This window comes from Alligator mississippiensis, chromosome 1 (genome assembly GCF_030867095.1).
Source record: "Alligator mississippiensis isolate rAllMis1 chromosome 1, rAllMis1, whole genome shotgun sequence".
In the NCBI taxonomy this organism is placed as follows: domain Eukaryota; kingdom Metazoa; phylum Chordata; order Crocodylia; family Alligatoridae; genus Alligator; species Alligator mississippiensis.
Window position 1 is genome coordinate 12,265,523 of NC_081824.1, and position 20,746 is coordinate 12,286,268.

The 20,746-nt window shown below is 41.6% G+C and overlaps 1 protein-coding gene across 10 annotated transcripts in view; it reads right to left on the reverse strand.

Moving 5' to 3' along the window:
- The window catches only part of SUPT3H (SPT3 homolog, SAGA and STAGA complex component), a 434,721-nt gene that overhangs the window by 120,234 nt on the left and 293,741 nt on the right, over positions 1 to 20,746 (reverse strand). For all 10 annotated transcript variants that reach the window (XM_059728886.1, XM_059728883.1, XM_059728873.1 and 7 more), the window contains 3 exons: positions 18,848 to 18,934; positions 15,140 to 15,230; positions 12,665 to 12,801 (listed from right to left, as the gene is read on the reverse strand). In XM_059728886.1, the coding sequence (XP_059584869.1) occupies positions 12,665 to 12,801; positions 15,140 to 15,230; positions 18,848 to 18,934 (315 nt within the window). The remainder of the gene's footprint in view (positions 1 to 12,664; positions 12,802 to 15,139; positions 15,231 to 18,847; positions 18,935 to 20,746) is intronic.

Consider the following 20,746-nt stretch of genomic DNA (forward strand, 5'->3'; position numbering starts at 1 on the left):
CTGTAATAGCCAGACAACTGATATATAGGTAACAACCAATGAAGCGAGTATCCCAACGTTCAATCAACACTAGCTTCCCATCACAGCCAGTAAAACCAGTTAGGTTCATAAACTCTCCCTGGGCTTAACATATGAGGCATTGCACCACTGGAGTCCATTGATATGGTCAAGGTCAAGGGTGGCTTCATCTTTGTGTCTCCACGCATGGTATTGAGAGTGGTTGTTTGGTATTTACAGAATCACTGTTCACAGAATAAAATCCTGAGGTTTTGCTGGGATAAGCTATTATCTCCTTTTTAAAAAAAAAAACAACAGTTTCCTTTCTTGCATTTACTTGGATCAACTAAAGCATACAGATGAGGGACTTGGTACTGACCTCTATATTTAGGTTTCCTGGCACTTTTCATTATAAAGGAGTACTGTGCCTTTTTCTTTGAAAAGTATTAATATTCCCATTGTTTGTAGCAGCATTTCATTGTTCAGGAAAAAGACTCCTCTCCTCCCTTCCCCTCCCCCGACCTCCGACCTCCAGCAACAGAAGTGCCTTGTTTTAGGTCTTGTGAAAATTCCCTTTATTTTTAGCAGACTTAAACGTTTTTTTAAAAAATTGAATCCCCATTCCCATTCCTTTGGGCTCTCAGGAAAACGTCAGCAATGGTGAGCGCTCTCATAGGAACAGCCCAGGGTGCCATCGAACCAGAAATGTAGTTGCAGTGCTGGTAATGCATGGGAGCTGCTTTATTGTGAAGGCAGAATGAGCACAAAGCCAGGTTTTCTCCAGCAGGCTTAAAACAAACCAAAGGATCAATTTTTTTCACTATGTATACAGCACTTGTGGGACTTATAATTGCAGTCAGACACATTTATAGAGGATAGGTTCATCAGGGACTATTAACTGCAACAGCAGATGCATCTACACATGCATTAGCATGCTTTCGTTAATGTGCATTAAATCTAGTACTTCTGTTGTGAGGTACTAGGAAAATACACATTAGCTTGCCTTAAAGAGCATTAACTAAAGAGCATATTTTTAAGTGATGCTTTATGCACATTAGCCTATTTTAATGCACATTGACTAAATAGCACTTTTTTTTTTTTTTTTTTTTAGTGATGCTTTAATGCACATTAAAATCAGCTAATGCACTTTAACGTGCACATGGACACACGTCCAGTGAGGGTCATAACCTCAGGTTCAGAACTTACCTAAACTTATAACTGCTGGCAACTGGAAGGCATTACGGGGGATGGGTTGCTCTGCACATGCCATCTTTTCTTATGCTGTTCCTCCAAAACAGGAGTGGGCAACCTGCGGCACAGGTGCCTGCATGTGGCACGTGGGAAATTGCAGAGGAAGCTGGAAGCACAGGGGCATATATGGCAGTGAGCAGGAAGCAGAGCAATAGACTGGAGGGGAATGGAGTGACATTCAGGGAGGTTGCAGGGCTTAGGTTGTGGCACACCAGCCAAAATGTTGGCTCCCACTGCTCTAGATCAACTGCTCCTTGCCTCCATCAGAGACAGAAGGCTGGGGCTAGATGGCCATTTGGTCTGACTCATTTTGGCAGTTCTCACATTCAACATGCCCCCCTTCACACCCAGTCCTAGTGATTCATCCTCCCCAGAGACACAAAGTGGCCAGGGCTCACCCAATTTGCTAGGTGTTGGGGTGAGGCCAGATAAAACAATCATTATAAAGTAGGGCTGGAAGAGTCCTTCAGAGGTCATCTAGTCCACACCTCCCCAGCAGCACAATCACTGCTATACAAACCATCCTGTACAAATCCGTTAACTTATTAGCAAAGCTACACAGTCAACCATGACACAACCACAAGGCATAACACCCTAACTTGCCACAGGTAAGGCAGGGGGACAATAGTGGCCAATGTCCTGCTGCTGTGAGGGTTGCTGGACCTAACATACAGCCCCAACATCCCATCCCCTAAGTGCCCTTCCTTCAGGGGAAAGCCAAATGGTAGGAGCTCCCCTCACAGCTACTCAACATGTCTTCTGGGAGCACCACCTGGGGTAGGAACCTTCCCTAACCCAGCATGGGGAAAAGTCATGTCACGAGGAGCTGGGCCACTCCACTTGGAGCCAGTACACGGTGCCAATATAACCTACCCCTCACACTAGGAGGGCACATTGCCTGGCCAACTGATACGGTTAGATCTATAGCTGAAAAGGGAAGTGCCAAGGCTCTCGGTTCAAATCCTGCTAGGGATGAGTGGTAGGGAAGATTGCTAAAGTTGTATAAAAGTTTTGTTGTTTTTTTACTTGTATTGAAACAAAATCTCTAGAAAATAACAGCTTTTTAATGTTATTTTTATGGAATTCTGGTCACAAAGTCAAGCACTTGAGAATTAGTAAAGGCTAGATATATGTATGGCTGCCTGAACTACTTTTATTTGGCTCCGCTGCGCACATCTTTAATTATGGAAGCAAATAATAAAACATAATGGCATATTAATTTTTCCACTGGGCATCAAATTCATTCAGTGCACAGGCTGGATGTTCAAGGAGGCCAAATTAATACACAGGTAATCATAAAAATCTGGCATTTTCTAATTTAGGAGTGCTTGATTCCATAGATCAAATGTTATTTTAGATTGTGTGGGGTATATATGCAACGCACCCAAAAACGATGTTAAAACAGCACCATTAACTCATTACAATAAAAAGGAAGCTCTCAAAAACAGTCCCCTTGTGCACATGCATTACCTTCTTTAATTAAAATGTCATACATTATTTTAATCATGGTCCCTCTTGCAGTGAAGAGAGACAGAACTCCTCTGGGGCTTAATCATGGTTATGCAGGGAAGGAGGCTCCTGTCTACAGCACCCTCGCTTCACTGGTTGCACAAGTTTGAAAGCACGGAGTAAATGAGACAAGGCACTGCAAAAATACAATATTACGATTAGGGCAGCTGAATACAGCTTTGGAGAGCTGGATTTTATCAGTACCTCAGCTACACTGTTCCCGTGTGGTATGAGGCAGGTCACCCATCCAACAGGTATTTTATGGAGGATCACTAATTGTGAAAGCTTCATTTTCTGGAGGCTTGACTGGAGACTCTGGCCTCTGATTTCCATAAGTGATGAGTTCTTTCATAGGAAATTTAAGTCAATGGGAGCTGGGCTTTGAACATATATATTGCAACAAAATACCAAGTACTCTAAAAACAATCCGCTAGAATTAGGTTGCTAGAATGAGTGGGTACTTTTGCCACACTCTGTGCCTCACTTTTTCATCTATAAAACAGGCATAACAACATCTTTTCAACTCACAACTGGAGCGCTGTGCAAAGATATCAACATCTGTGCAGTAAGCTTGTATTACAGTAACGAGCACTGCAGAAAAAAAATCACAAAGAATGTAATAGTTTTGTCTTTAGAACAGAATGTGAAAAGTTGGCGGGGAAGATGGCACCGAGTTGCACACTGAACGAGGAAGAGAAAATAAAATACCCCAAAACCGCTCAGAAAGAGAGAGCCGTCCATTCTGTGCTCTCACTTGAGGCGCTGGTCTTGTGGATCTCACGGTACAGAATCAGGTCCGTCACAAACCCACAATCGTTTGAAACGTTTGCGGAATGTCACGCATGTTTCCTTGAATTAATTTACTGACATGCTGCATGTGGTCTTCACATACAGATAGCATCGGGCTGCATTTAGCCTTATCATCCTTGTGTTTATATGGATTGTGGTACTCGATGCAAATGTATTCCTTGTATGATATAGCAGGGCCAGAATTGCATAATATGATAATGATTTTTAGATGCTACTCCCCAACAATGAGTTTGGCACCTGGGACAGGATGAAAGCCTAAATGGCCGTGAAAAAGTAATCACTTAGAATTAGCGTGCAATGTGGTATGTTTAATATGGTTCATGGATAGTCAAGCAGACCCGACAGTGGTCTGAAGCACGTGAGCCAAGCCCTTCCAGCCAATGGCAAATTTATGTCTTAGATGGAGAAAGACAAGAATGACACCTCGCAATTCAAGCAAGGCAGAAGACAAAGTTGATTTGCACTGTATAGATGAACTAAGTCAGATGTATAAGCTTTCATAAGCAGAGTCTTTCATTATGAGATGATATGAAGGAACTGCAGGAAGCTAAAGAGAAAGTAGTGATTAAAATACAAAGATTTGGGAAGGGGGGAAGAAAAAGTATATTATTCACAGTTGGAGAAGTGAGACACACACGGTATCCTTAGAATCAGTCTGAAAGGATGTAAAATGTCCCTGGGTCATACCCGGAGCAGGAAAGACTTCCAGTCTAGTAAACAGATGAGTACTCTGGGGACAAGAAGTTACATGCATAGTATGGGCTCCCCAAGGATCGAGAGCATAGTGTATGTAAGTGGCCACACAAGGAAGGATACTTATGCCTTGCCATGGAAGCAAGTGTTTGCTGTTAGTTTTTCTGGTCATAGGGAATAACTTTTGGCTGCTGAGCATCCTGGCTGACAGGTTGAGTTGCAGGAGGCCCCAACAGGAAGGTTGGAAACATATCATAATATATCCGAACATATCATAATGCATTATGAACAAGAATACCAAATTATCACTGAAAAGACAAGGGGACTTTAGTTACCGGTAGTTGGAACATTGTTCACACTCATGCTTATAGGTGGGGTGTGCTCAGCTCTTGAGCCATCACTATGAAATAATTATTTCCCTCAGCAACACCTGCAGAGCATGCTCCAGCTCTACCCCTGAGGTCCCCCTCTGCACTGAGGGCTAAAGGGCAGCGCACATGTCCCATTCCTAAATTTCCTCTCAGTTGTCTGGGTGGGCGTGCTTTGTGGCCTGAGGCTTCAAGTATACCCTGCTTACTCTTCCCATTTCTCTTCCCTTCTCTCTTTTTCAAGGTGAGGTTTTTCCTTTCAAAATCCCACGCCCCCCACCACGTTCATTTTTAGGACCTTGGATGCCCTTTATTGTTGCCTTCCCTTCTCCCAAATGGGCTTTCTACCTTTTCAGTTATATTTAAATTAATTTTAGTTGAGGTTTCTTCATCTCTTTGTTGTTACACATTCCCCGTAATCTCCGGGCTTTCACAATTATCCTTCTGGTGACAGCTTTTTACCAGCCTCACAGCCACTCTCAGGCTCTATGTTGGGGAATATCCCACTTACGAGAACGCCTGTATCTGGACAATTACTTGAAGGAGAACCTTGAGATTGGCAGTGCCTAACTTCTGAATGCCTGAAACTGCAAAATTATTAAATTTCCTAGGCTTATAAATCTGCCATCATGTGACAATATACTGATGCCTTCCTGGGCTATCAGAAGGGTTGGAACATTTAAGGTATATCTACCATATACAAATGAATACGATACAAAGACACTTCACTTCAGCTGTCTCAGAGCACTCAGGGCTGCTGTGGGTATCTTTGCATAGTACGGCACCGTCCTGTGTAGACATGCCTTCGATCCACCACAAATACGGCCACACTTGAACTAAGGCTAAATCAGCGGTGCTCAATCTTCTGGCACTGTGAGCCAATGAGTGGCACAAGGTCATTCCACATGCTGGACCCAGCACCTGGGGTGGGCCTATGGGTGTGATCCAGCGTACCAGCCCAACCGCACACACCGGAGCTGGCTTCACACCCACCCAACCCCCAGTGCTGGATCCGGCTGCAGAATGACCTTGTGCCACTCATTGGCTCGCAGGGCCAGAAGACTGAGCACCACTGATTTAGCCTTAGTTCAAATGTGGCCGTATTTGTGGTGGATCGAAGGTTTGATCTAGCATGCAGGGCCCATGTCATCCAGCCCACAGGGCTTCTCCTGGGTCTGGAAATTTGGCAGCAGGGGAATGGCTATTTAAGCTGCGCCTGGGCCCATACGACCGAATTTCTAGCCCTGTAGGAGGCCCCATAAGGCAGATGACATGGCCTTGCAGATCAGAGGTTGAGTGCCACTGGGTTAAATGATAGCAATGGTCCGCTTCAATGCACGACACAGACAATCACTAGAAGGGATGAGACACTTTGCCCGGGGTTTTCATAGATACTTGATGCTGACGGAGGACAGTGAGACCCAGGCTCTGGGAGGAGGGCAGCGTGTTGCAGCAGGCATAAACTCTTCTGGACATTTCCCAAAATGCTGAGCACTCCCCTCTTTTTCCTCCAACTTGTTTCTGTCCCAGTCTTTTCTTTTCCCTGCTCCAGGTCCCAGTACTATTCCTTTGCCTACCATTTCTATTGCCTTGCTGTCCAGCTGCTACTAGTCTCCCCCTCCAGACTTGCTTAAGTCTAGGTTTTCTCTACTCATAGATCCAGTTCTACACTTTTGCCTTCATGCCTTAACCTCAAGTTTCCCTGCCCAGAAAATGCCAGTTCACTTTTCCAGCTCCCACATCCAATGTTTCTCCTCCTCCTTCCCTAAACTGGCTCCTGGTTTCAATCTCCCTCTCAAGGTACCTTGACCTGTCTTAGTCTCCCTCTAGCCACTCTCTGTTTCTGCACTGAGAATCTCAGCTTTCAACCCCCGTTACTGTTCAGATCTGATCTAGTGTTGTGCACCCCAGCCAGTTAGCGCTCTTCCTTCCCATTTCCTTCACTGATTCTCAGCCCCAGCCTCCCCTTCTCCCTGGCTCCAGTCTTAACATCTGATTCCCAGACTCCTAAGGCAATCATGGTCCCCGTCTCTTTCCTCCAACTCTGGTAACAGTTTCTCTCTCTCTCCAAGCCCACTTTCATCAGATTCCTTCATCAGCACTAATTCAAGTGAACTGCCATTCAAGCTGCACGTGTAAATGACAGCCCTGTGTCTGTTTCCACGTCAGTCAAAGCCCAGGACAATCAGATCCACAATAAACCTGACATCTGTCTTTACCCAACCACTCACTCCGTGGGGATGATGTACCCACGGTACAGTCACGGCGGGACATGTGAGGGGAGGGTGCAGGCAATCTGGTCGGCACCAGCAGCTGAGAGGCAGGAGCATGCTTACTGAGTACAGAAATCTTCAGTGGTTTCTAAAAACTCTGCTGTATACGTAAAAACTATCATTTTTCAAAGGGCAAATCTGGGCAGATTTTTACAGAGTGGTAAAAGCTCCTCCCCCATCAATTTTTAAGTTTTTGTTCCAAAACACACAGGCACCAGAATGTCTTGAAAAAAGTTGCAATACATTTTCATGGACAAAACAGCATTTTTGCTACTTCTTATTCCTGGAAAGTGTTGACCCATTTTGACTGTAGTTCCCCCCAATCCCCATCAGGCCACTGAGGCATTTGGAAACAACTATATCCAGACTCAATAATATAAAGCACAATGATACATCTCAGTGCATAACATTTCTGTATCCCATCATAAATCAACTTCCGGTTTCTTACTTGTCCAGCTTGCATAAAAATATTCTCTGAGGACCTATGGTCCAACAACAACATGAATGTTGGCGTTATTCTCATCGTTCCCAACACCGAACTTTATAAAAAAAAAAGTTTATTTGGACTCTTTAAATTGCTTGCTTTGTGATGACTTTTCTAGGCCAGAGCAATGCAGAAGGTATTAAGGCATCATCGGACCATCGTCTAGAACTTTACAAACACAACACTGCAAAAAAATAAAAAAATAAAAAAAAAGGAACCAGTCATATGCATTCAAGTTTAACAGCAGTGTGGAAAAAAGTGGATGCAACTTACTCCTTTTCAATGAGTTTCACATAGCTCACCATAGGCTTTTCAACTAATGGAAATAACTTCATTGCTTCCATTTGGAGTTTATTAGAAAAATCAGATCCAAAATGAGTATCTGAGAACAGGTGGTACACGGGTGTAATTCATTTTTAAATATCTCTTGTGTATAATTTGTAGGACTATGTCTTCTACAGAGGCATATACTTTGCATACCCCTTTCCAAATGTAACTCAGCTTTAACTTTTTGTTGGCTTCATGCCTTCCTTCAAAAGCACTGTATTCTATTGAAGTTATTTTCCCTCCACTGTTTATTCAAATATACAATATACTATGAAAGCATTATGGTAGCTATTGCTGCTGAATTATTGCTATGTAACATCTGAGTGCTGGAAATATATCCCTAAACTAGCAGGCAGAGTGACAGATGAATGGTGTTCCCTTTAATCCTAAGGGAACAACAACTGAAATACAGCATTCACAGTGTGATGCTGTTTGCATTCCTTTGCATGTCAGTTCATATTTCTGATGGGAAGGTTTCTTCCCCTCGGGGAGAGATATCACAATTATAAAACAAATGATTTTTAAAGGGATGGGGAAACTTGCTGCACTAATATTACATTTAAAACAGATCATCTTTGCCATTAATTTCACTTTAAATAAACAGGAATTCTTACTTTTCTGATGTTTATGAAAGCACGTAGGAGTAAATTTGACCAAAACATCTTTGATGGGGAAAAAAAAAACACATTAGGAGAAGTTGGAGTGGAGATTTTCAAAAGTACATCAGGGAGTTCAGCGTACAGACCTCATTGATTTCCCCAGGAATGTGTGCTCCTAAATATTAGGAACCACTGAAAATCAACTCTTGGACTTGCATGGTTAAATGCTAACAAGTAAGATGACAGCAAATAAATCCTTACTTTGCATTAGGATTCAGAGTTTAATTAAATGATCCCATGCTACTAGAGCCTGATACATGGAGCTGAGGACTTGGAGAAGTGGCCTCAAACTCCAGCAGGGCAAATTTAGGTTGGAGATTAGGAAGACTTTTCTGACTATAAGGGTGGTCAAACCTTGGAAAAGGATACCTAGAGAAGTTGTGTAATTCCCATACCTGGAAATTTTCAAGAGAGGGTTGGACAGACACTTGCCTGAGATGGTTTAAGTGGGGATGATCCTCCTTGAGCAGGGGGTTGGACTAGATGACCCCAAAGGGTCCCTTCCAGGACTATTTTCCTATGATCCTATGCATTTAGCATGGTCACACAATGGATATCTGGTGCCTGTCTAGTGAACAAAATTAATAAAATTAAATTTTATAGAAACTACAAACAAAACTAAACTTGCTCTGATGGCTGGATACCAGATTCTGTTCTTCAGCCCAAGCACTTTACCTCACTGGGAAGGAGGAAAGAGAATAAATAGTACCCATTCCTCTGCTGAAAAGGTATCAGCAGAATACAGGAATTGTCAGCGGCGGTGGCCCTGGGAGCCGTGACCAGGTGGCACAGGCCAGAGCAGACCCTTGGCTGCTCTAACTCTAAGCTGCCCATGACAAAATCAGAAAACTGTAGGCTGCTGAAGTGCTTGAAAGAATCTGCTACTAAGCATGCAGAGTGAATGTAAATCTATGTTGGTATTTCCTGGCATGAGAATGCTCTACTTCACCTTAACCCTGCATTTCTTGACTTTTGAGCGCTTGAATGGGTAAGATTAATATAGCCAACCCCTAAGCCAGCGGTTCCCAAACTGTGGGTCATGACCCCAAATGGGGTTGCAACATCAATGGATGGGGTTGTGGGGGTCGGGAGTGAGGGGCCATGCTGAGCAAATGTTTGGGAAGCACTGTCCTAGGCATTAATATATTATTATTTATTAGGTGAAACATGCAGCACCAACTATGTATTAAATACTTTCATCCACAGGAGAATGAAGTCATCAGGCCAGTTTGGGGCTAGCCTTTCAGAAAACAAGCCATCTGAGATGTTTAAAGTACCAATGCGCTTGTGAGACGGCATACCATAAAGAGCAAAACAGTAGAAAAGGCAAAAAAAAGACCTTACATAGCACAGTGCATGCCTCCTCACCCCATGTCCCACACGACTGCTAATTGTAATTTTCTCACTTGAGAGATTATTAGGAGGCTGAGGAAACTAATCCACTTGCAATGCTTCACTGTGCTCACTGACTCCATCACCCGCTAGAGGCAGCAGCAACAGAATTCAATCCTGGAGAGATGTCAGCGCTGAAAATGTTACTTGTACTTAGTGCAATCCATGAGTTAAAAGTGATTTTAAACAGACTATCATAGTTGTCATTTACTCTGGAGAAACTGTAACCTGTTAAACAGGACAATCTATGCTTTTGATGGTCCCGTTTCTACAGTCTACAGTCCAACTATGTCTATGGGCTGGAATATTTTTTATTGTTATTTGATGAGTTTTTATTATAGGTAACTTGCTGTTACCTTGGGAAATCATGGGTCATAGTAGTCAAATAAACTGAGAGACAGGCACAAATCTTGCCTTTGTTGTCAACACGGCTGACTGCCACTACAGTTGTACAAGTGTCAACAACAGTAGTATATCAACCGTAACGACTATAAGAGATAACACAACTACGATGAACTTATGGACTTAAATTAACAGACAGAGGTTGTGGCTTTTATTAACAACTGCCTTTACACCCTGAATTTTAAGATTACTTAACACGTACATTGTTCATTTTATCATTCGTAGAGCTAGTTTGCTCGTTTCAGATCAATGACACAGAAAGCTGATTCAAACTGCTAGATATTTTGATTGCAGAATACCCCTGCCAGGTAATTTGACAGCATGAGCTGATATTTTCCAATCAAAACTGAAAAACTATTTGTTCCACTTCATTAATATCTGATAGTCATTTAAGGCTTTTTGTAATCCACGGCAATAGAAGTATGTGATGGACCCTACAGAAGAGCAAGCTATCTCATGTAGTTTGAGCTTTAATTTTATAAAATGTTTTTAAAGACGTAAAGCATAAACAATATTTGCTTTCTGTATCATAAGTGAAACCATACCACTAAACAATCATATCCTGTTTAGCCCATAATGACATCAGAAATATATGTTTATCATCTGCTCTGGACAACTTTGCATGTTTTTGGCCCAGGGCAAAGTGGAACTGAAACCGTTTGCAGTTGTCCAAACCAAGATAACCACACATTTTTGAGGTAATTGATACCTAAAAGGAACCCAGCCTTTAGATCACAGTTCATGATTTAAATACACTAATTCCTTAAAGAAGGCTGTTAAAGTTTTTTAAAGTGTCTATTGGACTTCCTCCAAAACTTAGCATGGGTTAATCATAATCTACTGCACAAAGAAAATACGATACACTAGACTACTTCACATGCTAACAACTCTCCTTTTTAGGACTGGATTACATTCCCTGCGGTCTCTGATTCTCCCCTATCCACCCCCAAAAATAAAATTAAGCAAACAACAACAATGAACCCAAAACAAAAGAGGGCCAGAACGCTGGAAGGCCAGAAAAGCTGAATGTCTGAAACATGCTAGTTTTACTTCTGTTGTTGCAAACCAGAAAGGAAATGCCCATATTAACCACGCACCTTTAGCATAATACATCTACGGTAAATAAGTGGGTGCAAATCAGAAGTTAATTTACGCAAAAGAATTGATTTAAATCAGTGCAATCCTACTGTAAAAAAAAGACTCAGGCCCATTACAATGTTAACTGCATCCCCTACATTTCCTGAACCAAACTCTTGGGTTGCTATGAGGTAGGAGGCGGGGGGGAAGTTAAGTGGTCATGAAGTGAAGTATGTGATCCAGGAATGAATCCTTTGAAAACCAACATAAAAGACCTATCTAGGAAATTTGACATGGGCTCCAAAAGAACTAAGGTCATCGTATTTTTTTGGAAAACTTTGGAGTTGACCAGATGAAAAAAAAAGAAAAGGTTGCACTGTTATAAATTAATGGAAGGCAGAGAACAGCAGGGAGTTATGGTACAGCATTAGATGTTTTCTTGTTAACAAAGTATTAGCACTTATCGCTCGCATAGAGCCAAAAATGTACATGGCCCCGTAACAAAAAAACCCAATAAAAGAAAGTACATTCCCTCTCAAGATCTTAAATTATAATTTGAGTAGCAGGAGAGGCGAGACCTATTTCTCTAGCGCATGGGTTCTCAAGCTGGGGCTCATGGCCACTCTGCCCTTGCCCTACGTTCCCCAAGTCAAAAATTTGGGTCTAGGTGCAGTAAAGACCTGGACCCAATACTCGAGGTTAGCACAAAAGCTACATTATTTCTTCTCCAGATTGCCTTTGAATGAACCAATAGAAAACCAACAAAAAGGTGCTTTTGGCAAACATGGCTGAACAGGACTGAATACAGCAGTGAAAATAAGTAAAACCATTTTAAAAACCAAAGAGGACAACTTAAAGATCCTATCATTAGTACCAAGTCAGTAAGATTAGGAGCAGATTGCTCACATAGTAACGAAGACAGACTTTAAACACGTAGAAAGGACAGGAAGCAGACTTTGAAGACAACAAGAGAAAAGGGTAAACTGAAGATTGTGTGGTGTGCAAACAGAGCACTTTCCCTTTTATTGGTAAGCTATGCCTCATGGAAAAGAAATGCTCATTATTAATTCTTTGAGAATATTTTTCCCATGTAAGAGGAGTAATAAGTAAGACTTCCTCCCAACTAATACTTTCCTAACCATAATATTTTAAAATAGAACTCACTGTCTATAGAAGAGAAACAGGGATATGAGAGGGATGGAAAGATTCATAACTACGCTTCATTCATTCCCCTGCCTCTCAGCAAATATTTTCTTCTGGATATGGAAATAAGATTCCTTTAGACCATCTGTGCAAAAGGGAATCAATTAATTTTATGTGTGGTGAAAAAAACCCAATCAGAACAGCATGACGTATGAAGTCATTACACTTTTCTTTTCCATATTCGGGTTAGTTGCAAGTGGGGGAAGGAACAAGAATTACCTCCATCCTCTCCAGCTTAACATCATCGATTTCATCATCTTCAAACATAGCTAAGAGCTCTCCAGTCTGGTCAATGGAGTTGAGAAAGTCTTGAGCAAGTTTCTGCCTTTTGTTGACACTGCTACTGTTGAATTTGTCTAAAGGAAAGTGGACAAAAACACAAGGTCCCTTATTTTGGTGTATCCAAGATCCTTTATATCATCTGACATACATTCATGAAATTACATGTGAAGGACTTTTTAGTAAATTGTAAAAATACCTCCCACTAAGTAACAGACAACTTAAATTTTCTGTTAGTCATGAATTGTTAAACCTTTTTCTTGCTGGCATTTTGGGGAGAAAAAAAAAAATCAGGAAAGTGAGGTCTGGTCTGAAAAAGAATGATGTGAAAAAGGAAGAAAATTATTTTCCTTTAATTCTGTCTATTTGATCAACTTCAAATAGGATCCCAATCTGCAACTCCACACACAAGCCAGCGTCAAAGAGGAAAAAATTGCATCTGGGAAGTGCGCTACCTTATCATACCATCCTTAGCCGCACCTGACCCAAAGACTGAGGATATGCCTACACTGCAGTCAGCAAGATAACACAAATGTAGTGTAGATAGTGCTACCCAAGCTAGCTTTAAACTAGCACGTGTCATAGCGGTAGCAGGCTAGCCGCACATAGCCAAGTACAGGCTAATGAACTCTGTTGAGAAGCATTTCCTTGACAGCAGTGTGGACATGATCTACATTTAGGGAAATAAAAATCATCTCACAAACTTTGACTTTAATAACAAACATCCTACTTGGCCTTTCATACACTATACAGAGGGTACACTATCAACCTGGACTCCCCCAGTGCATCACTTGATTCAAAATGCCCACCAAGCCAACTGTGCCACTGGGCTCCCTGCTACCTGTGGAAATACTCTTAAGCCCTTTCTTCTCCTAAATGATTCCCACAAGATCCTCCTAGGGAAGTGACTGTTCTTCCATGCTCTCATACAAGCTCAGAGAACTCAATATATGTAGGAAAAAATCCTTCTCAAATGCATACATGTGCTAAAGCTGATCATCAAGCAAACCCTTAAGCAGCATGAGTGGATCCACAGACAATTTTTTTATTCCACTGCCAACCACCAAGATAGCTGGCGACATGGCCTAGTAACTAAGAAGATAATCCTAGCTCAAGGGACAAAACTTAATATTCAAAACTCAATGCTGCAAAATGCAGTTTGCTTACAATTCATAGGTTCAATGGCCCGTTTGACAATTTAAGCCTAACTTTTCAGATGAATGCTTCCTTCTTAGGTGTCATCTTCATAAGCACATAAGTGATTTCCAGAAGATTATTTCAATTTTTTTTTTTAATTAAGGCATGGAGCTGAGCTTTAAAAAAGAAAAAAAAACCCTCTGGGAGTAGGATGGTATTACTGTACTTCATCAAGAGTGAAACATTAATGCTGTGCCTCAAAGCTTTGAAAATAACATATGCCAGAGAAAGGTGGAAAGTAAAATTTCAAAAGGGCTTACAAAAATGCACCCATGTATTGGTCACAAAAGAAAAAGCAATAGTCATTGGCCATTGGCAATATTCACAAACAGTATAAAGAGCAGATATCAGGGATCAACTCAAGCAAACGTGGAAATTATTTTTAACAAGTATATAAAGTAAAATACAATTCATTTTCTATAAAGATAGATGTTTGCTTTTTAATTCAAAACAATGACAGTTTATTGTTACAACAAGCTATACCAGTGTTATACTAGCGTCTTCATGTGTCCTGTGTCAACACATGGAGGAAAAAAATATTTCATAAATGCCCATATCCTAAAGTCAATTCACACTACTGTTTACAAATAAAAGGCAGTGGCTAGTGTAAATCAGCAAGCTTCATTGGATCCATTTAATTCAGTTGAACTCAATCTAAAAACATTTATAAATTAAATAGATTTTTGGTTTTAGGTCCATTTGTTATAAATTCTATGACTTGCTTGTAAAGTGGAGAAGCAAAAATCTTTTCAGTTTTATAAACTATGAATTGGTTGCTTCAAACTTCAAACACAGGAAGGAAATCCTTGCAATACACCAGTATTAAGTGACTTTAGCTTATGATTCCTTTGTAAAAAAAGGTAAAAAACCTCCGCTAATATTTCTTTAATGCCCGTTTAAATGGAGTTTGAAGCCATGCACCCCTGTTTTGTGAATGGTAGCTACCACGTGTAGATTACACATACTGAAATCAATCAGTCTTTAATCAGCATCTGTCTCATTTCAGCAGAGCTCTGACATTAAACAGTCCCTCTTATCATTTAGAAGGTGTACAGAAGGCTTGCACTTTTATGAAGTAATTTGAATGGAAAAGCACCAAATTAAACAGAATTTGCAATGTCAATATTTTGGGTATCTAAAATTACCTAGATGAGGTATATAATATCAGGATAGACAAAAACACTGGCAAAAGGCAAACTCATCTCAAAGTTTTTATACCTTCAACAAGATCATCATCTTCAATGCCTTTGACAATTTTAGATTTGTAGTCTCGGAAAAACATATATTTAAGCAGCCTTCTCAGTTTTTTCTAAGGTGTGGGGAAGAGGGAAAAAAAGAGCATGTTAGCATTAAACAAAACACATACAAAATATTTGCTTACAGGGTTAGGACGTGATGCAACACCCACACATTATATTATTTATTTACTGGCCTCTATATCTATATATAGCATAGCACGGCATAGTATAGCACTCAGCGGGTGTAGCTACATGTGTGTTTTACTGTGGGGTTGACTAATTAGTTATGCAGCAAAGCAGTACTGTCTACACATGCACCGATATCAGGACACAGTAAGTTAACAGGGAGAGTACTATCCTATGGCAGAGTAACTGTCTGCACTGAAACGCATGTGTTGATGGCAACAGGGGCGGGCTAGGGCACATGGATGCTAAAATAGGGGGGCTGCCTGCCACCTAGCCCCCACACTTTAGCATCCTCGTGCCCCAGCCAGACCCTCTGCTACCTGATGCCACCACCCAGAACCCAGGGCTGACCCCCCTGGTCCTCCTGCCTGCCCAGGGCTACTCCATCTCCGCTCAGTGCTGCAGTCCTGGGCACACATGTAGATGCTGTGCCTGGGAGCCCCTTCCTCTGGATGAAACGGAGCCAAAGTTTATTGCTGCACCCTAATTTCACATGTAGATGCACCCAGTAATTACATAATATTTCTCCAATTTTGCAGCAGCTCCCTGCATGAGGAAGTCCAACTGAGGTCGAGAGGAATTCCACAGGGGCTTCTGCTTTTTATAATGAAATTGCCATTTCTCACAGTGCAAAGAGAGAAAAAATAGCCCCAACTAAAACTTCCTAAATTTCCAAAAGTGACTAGTGACTTTGGGCAGGTACACCTCTAGGGCATTTAAAGGTAGGCACTCAAAATCATTAGTTACTTTTAAAAATATGCCCACAGCTTCAAGGGCCTTATAAGCATAGAAAGAGTTATCTGCATCCTTATGTTTTGGTTGCTTAGCTTCATTAAACATTTTTCCTGTGGCCTTTTTTTTTTGCTTTATCTGGCCTATGCAACTGGGCAAGGGCAAAGCCTTGGAGACCTAGCTTTACTTTGTCCCATTAAATTCCATTCAGATTTTTCTGAGACTTGTTGCTTTAAATCTCCATTCTCTGTCTCTTGCTTGCATCTGCAGGGGAGAAACTGGCAGCCTGTATAGAGCATAAAGGAGCACAAATGGTCTGGACACGCAATGGAAGAGCAGCAACATCCCCAAAACTACACTCCATAGTCAGCAGGAGGGAACCCTGCTAGGCTTTCTTGATGCACCACATCCCTCTCCACCTCAGGCCCAGCACAGGGACTCAGCAGCGAATGCTCCACTGAGAGGACACCAGATGGAGTAGGAATTCGCCACCTCGTAGGAATGAAGGAAGAAGAAAACGATATGAATAGTTTATTTCCTTTTAAAAACCCCACATTAAAAGAACATTAATTTTACAAAATCAAGGATTCAAAAGTTACAAAATACCAGACTTATGGTTACTTGTGCCAGCCTCATTTGGTTCCCGTGATTATATAATATAATCTTTAATTGATTAATTCCTGCCTTGTTTACTGCTTAAAATGAATGGCACTCATTTAATGAACGCTTAATTCACAGAGCAATCAAAGGCAGAGTTCTCAATTTCCTCTATGGTGGGTGTTCACTATTACTTTACCTGCAATCTTCACAGGCCATTTATGCTCCCAACCCCCCTAAAACATGCAGAGGAACTGTTATCTTCATTTTACAAGTTAGAAAGTGAAACAGAGATACTAAAATAAAAAATATTTATTAATTCTGTCCTCACCAGGGACCATCCTTTCTCTTTCTATGTTTTCCTGCCTTCCTTGGGAATTGAAGGCATGTGGTGAAACTACAACTGCTAGAGGTGAATGAATTAACTTTAATGGGACAAAGGAAAGTTATATCTCCAAGGCTTTATCCTTGCAGAAAACGTCTTGTAGATAACAGCCTCCATTGCTACACAACCCCAACTCATGCCAGAGAAATCGTATTCTGTGGCTGAATGAGAAAAGTGTCCGAGGTAAGAGAATGTAAAGACTAGGATATTGCAATGTCAAGAAGGCACCCTTCAACTCAGCAATCCAGCTTTTGAGTGCCCAATTTTGCAATATTAATAATATTCTTTAATATTGTGTGTGTGTGTGTGTGTGTGTGCATAGTTTTGTAGTTTCAAACAGCAATTTTTTAAAATGAGGAATTCCATCATGCAGCTTGAAATCAACACTTGCAAGGTCAGCAGCAGGGCTGGAATCTACAGATTCACACCACAGACCTCAGCCATGTGACTTCAGAGAGTAACTTATAGCCGGGTTGTTATCCTCTGCATAGACCAACACTAGTGGGGATGGGACACTGCAGAGCTTCACAATTTTTTATTAACAGTAGAAAAACGCTGGGGCTCAAGACCCTTGGGATGCAACCCACATTCTGGAGAGGAGTGAACTCTAGCAGGTGCAGACTCTTCTATCCACTTCCCCCAAGTTTGATGCTTTCAACACTGTCTCTCTAGGATCAGTCTTATCTTCATCCAAGGTTCTCATTCCCATCTTATTGTCCAACCATTTTTAGGTCTGGCTCTTTTCTTTTCTGAAGCTAACTCGGCTTCCTCCAACACAATGAAAAGGCAATGGGGCTCATTGAGACAGCAAGAGAATCGGGCCCCTGCTCTTGGTTCTGATGCAGACGTGGCCCAGAGCAGACCAGAGCTACAAAGGCAAGGCACATTCTGCTCAGAGCCACGCTTCTGCATTCCCGCTGCAGAGGAGACTATAGCAAGGAGTTAACCATTTCTTCAGCATAGCACTTAACCATTTCTCAAAGGCTTGTAACGTGGTGCAATTTGGTTGGGTTTTTATGGGGATTTTCCTGACACAAATACCGTGTCGCTGCAAACTTTCAATCTCGGTTCCAAAGCACGCAGGTCACAGAATGAAAAGGTTGACAACATTTTGAACATGGATAAAACGTTTTTCTGTAGCCTCATTCTCAGAAAAGGAAGAGCATGAAGGATGAATGGTAGAGTAGGAAATGGCAATGTGAGATCTAGACAGCAGTAAAGTAATGTAGGTAGTGTAGGTTATTGAAAGTGAGCATCAAACATTAACGTTTTCTGCAGACTAAGACCAGAGGTCTGATGAGAGACTCAAGTAAGAAGGAAAAAAACCCAGATCTATGAATACAGAAGCTGATTTTAACTGAAAAATTCACAATTAACTGATATAATATGAGGGGGGGCAGCAGTACTCAAGGCAAGGGAAGACCAGGACACGGACAAGGGTATTAGAAGCTAGGACAAAGGTATTAGAAGCTGGTACAAGACAGTAGACCAGAGAGAGAGGTTTGGGAAATATCAAGAAGAACAAGAATAGATTTAGTGACAGCTTAAGTCTGAAGAGATTGAAGGATAGTGTTGTGCTGAATGCTGCACCAGAATCCACAGCACCGCCAAGTAGAAGGATGCTAGAAAGCCGGATGGTGACAGACAGAAGACAGTTATGTTAGTGGGCAGAGTCCATCACATCCAAGCTATTAATCATAAATGTTGGATCCCTGTGTATTTGATTACACTTATATCATATGCACGAGCAACACATTATTTACAATGCAAAATGCCTGATTCTTGTACCTTATCTTTGCGCATCAAAAACAGAAGATCTTCAGCAGAGATGACTCGTGCTCCCCTCAACTGAGAAACTTCAGCTGCTTGCTGCAACTAATAAAAAACAAGAAATGTTAAATAGGACAGCTTCTATATTCTGCATTGCGTTGCTAGGTTTGGAAATGAGTCCAAATGAATACACTGTGTAGCAACCCGTTGCAAAATATATATCTTACAAATACAGGCTAGGGCATTCAAAACTGCCGAAACGACTCGGGCACCCAACACCTAATAACCAAAATCCCAGCCATAAAGACTAGGGAGAGACATTCAAAAAGCCTGAAGCGGACTGGATCTGTTAGGCGGTTTTCTGTAAGCGGCACAGTTTCGATGGGTAGTGAACAGAAGACACATTCGCCCTTTGGTGGAGCGTGGGGGACAGACGGGACGGGGTAAATCTTAGTCCAGGGTCCACTGTTTTAAACAAATCTACGTGTGCCGAACTTCTGTTCTGTTACAGGTATAAACTGGTTTCCAGTCACTTATCTGGGTAAAAGTGTACCCGGCCAAACTATATAATATCGCAGCAATCATATTGCTTCATTTCAGAGCATAACAAACCCATTTCTCTACCCAGACTCCTTTCATCCGGCTCCCAACTGTCCCAGTGCAAAGAATGGACACGAGGAGTAAAAGCATGTCACCTTACTCTCTAAAGGTGGCAGGTTAACAGATTCTGCTCAGATTTCTAAAGCCGCAACATTTATTAATTTTATACATTTCTATAAGCAATTTTTCAGGGGAAATCTCCTGCCTCCCTTGTACCAGCATCAACACCAATTACATTCATGTGAAGACTAAGCTACCAATGCTCTCTTACCATTTGAGAGCGATAGAAGAATTAAAGCAAAATACTAACGCCACTGAAGTCACTAAAAGCTCTCTTAGAGGTAGGACTTCACCATTAGCTTGAGACGCAAGGACTGACTTGAGCAATGCCATAAGGTTGCGACCATGGCTGCCGAGGGAGAGTGAAGGGAAAGAATGGTCTTTATCTGTATTCAGAGAGGTAGTTAGCTGTGTGGATCTGAAGTCAGTCAAAAGGCTGGGGAGATATGCACTTTTATAGACTAACTAAATAAGATGTACAGCACAAGCTTTTGTGGGCTGAAGCTCACTTCATCCTTGTCACCACTGTGGTCTAAAGGTCTACAAATCCATTCAGTCCTCTGTCTAGGGAGCAAAGAGCCCTTGAGAAGGCCAGAAGGCATTCTGGGACAAGCAGTGCTGCGATCTTTTACGTAGCTTTTGGCAACCCTCTTCTACCCAGTGCAGAGTGAAGGAAATGGGGCTAATTCACACTCACAGACTATATAACTTAAGTTGCTATGCAGCACACAGCAAACTCATGAACAAACTGCAGGCTAATGAAAGCTAATCCACAGTTCATCAAAATCAGTGAGCTTCCTTCCATTAACTCTGATGACCTTTGGATAAGGCTCACGACAACTTTGAATATCAGGAGTGATAAAACAGAGACCTCGTAGGACTAGCGAGGACACTCCTATGAGGTTGGGAAACACTGCCCAGGAAGGAGAATTTCAGAGGTTGTTTGCTTTTGCCCTTGTCTCCATCAGCTAGTAAGGAGGACTTTTGTCCAGCGTATGAGTTTATGATAAAAGAATACAATTACATTATGACTTACGTGCCTACCTGCCACCTGATACAATCAGTAAACATCTGCTTTATTTCCATGCAAAAATATCTTCATGCACCACTTTCAGAAATGCATTAATGCACCTGAAAATAATTTTAAGAAACTCTATCCTTCATACCCACACTAGCCAGAGTTTTACTCAGTATCACTGGCTGAATAAGTATATTATTAATCTGAGCTCCCATGCTGCTATGACTTGAAATGGGCCT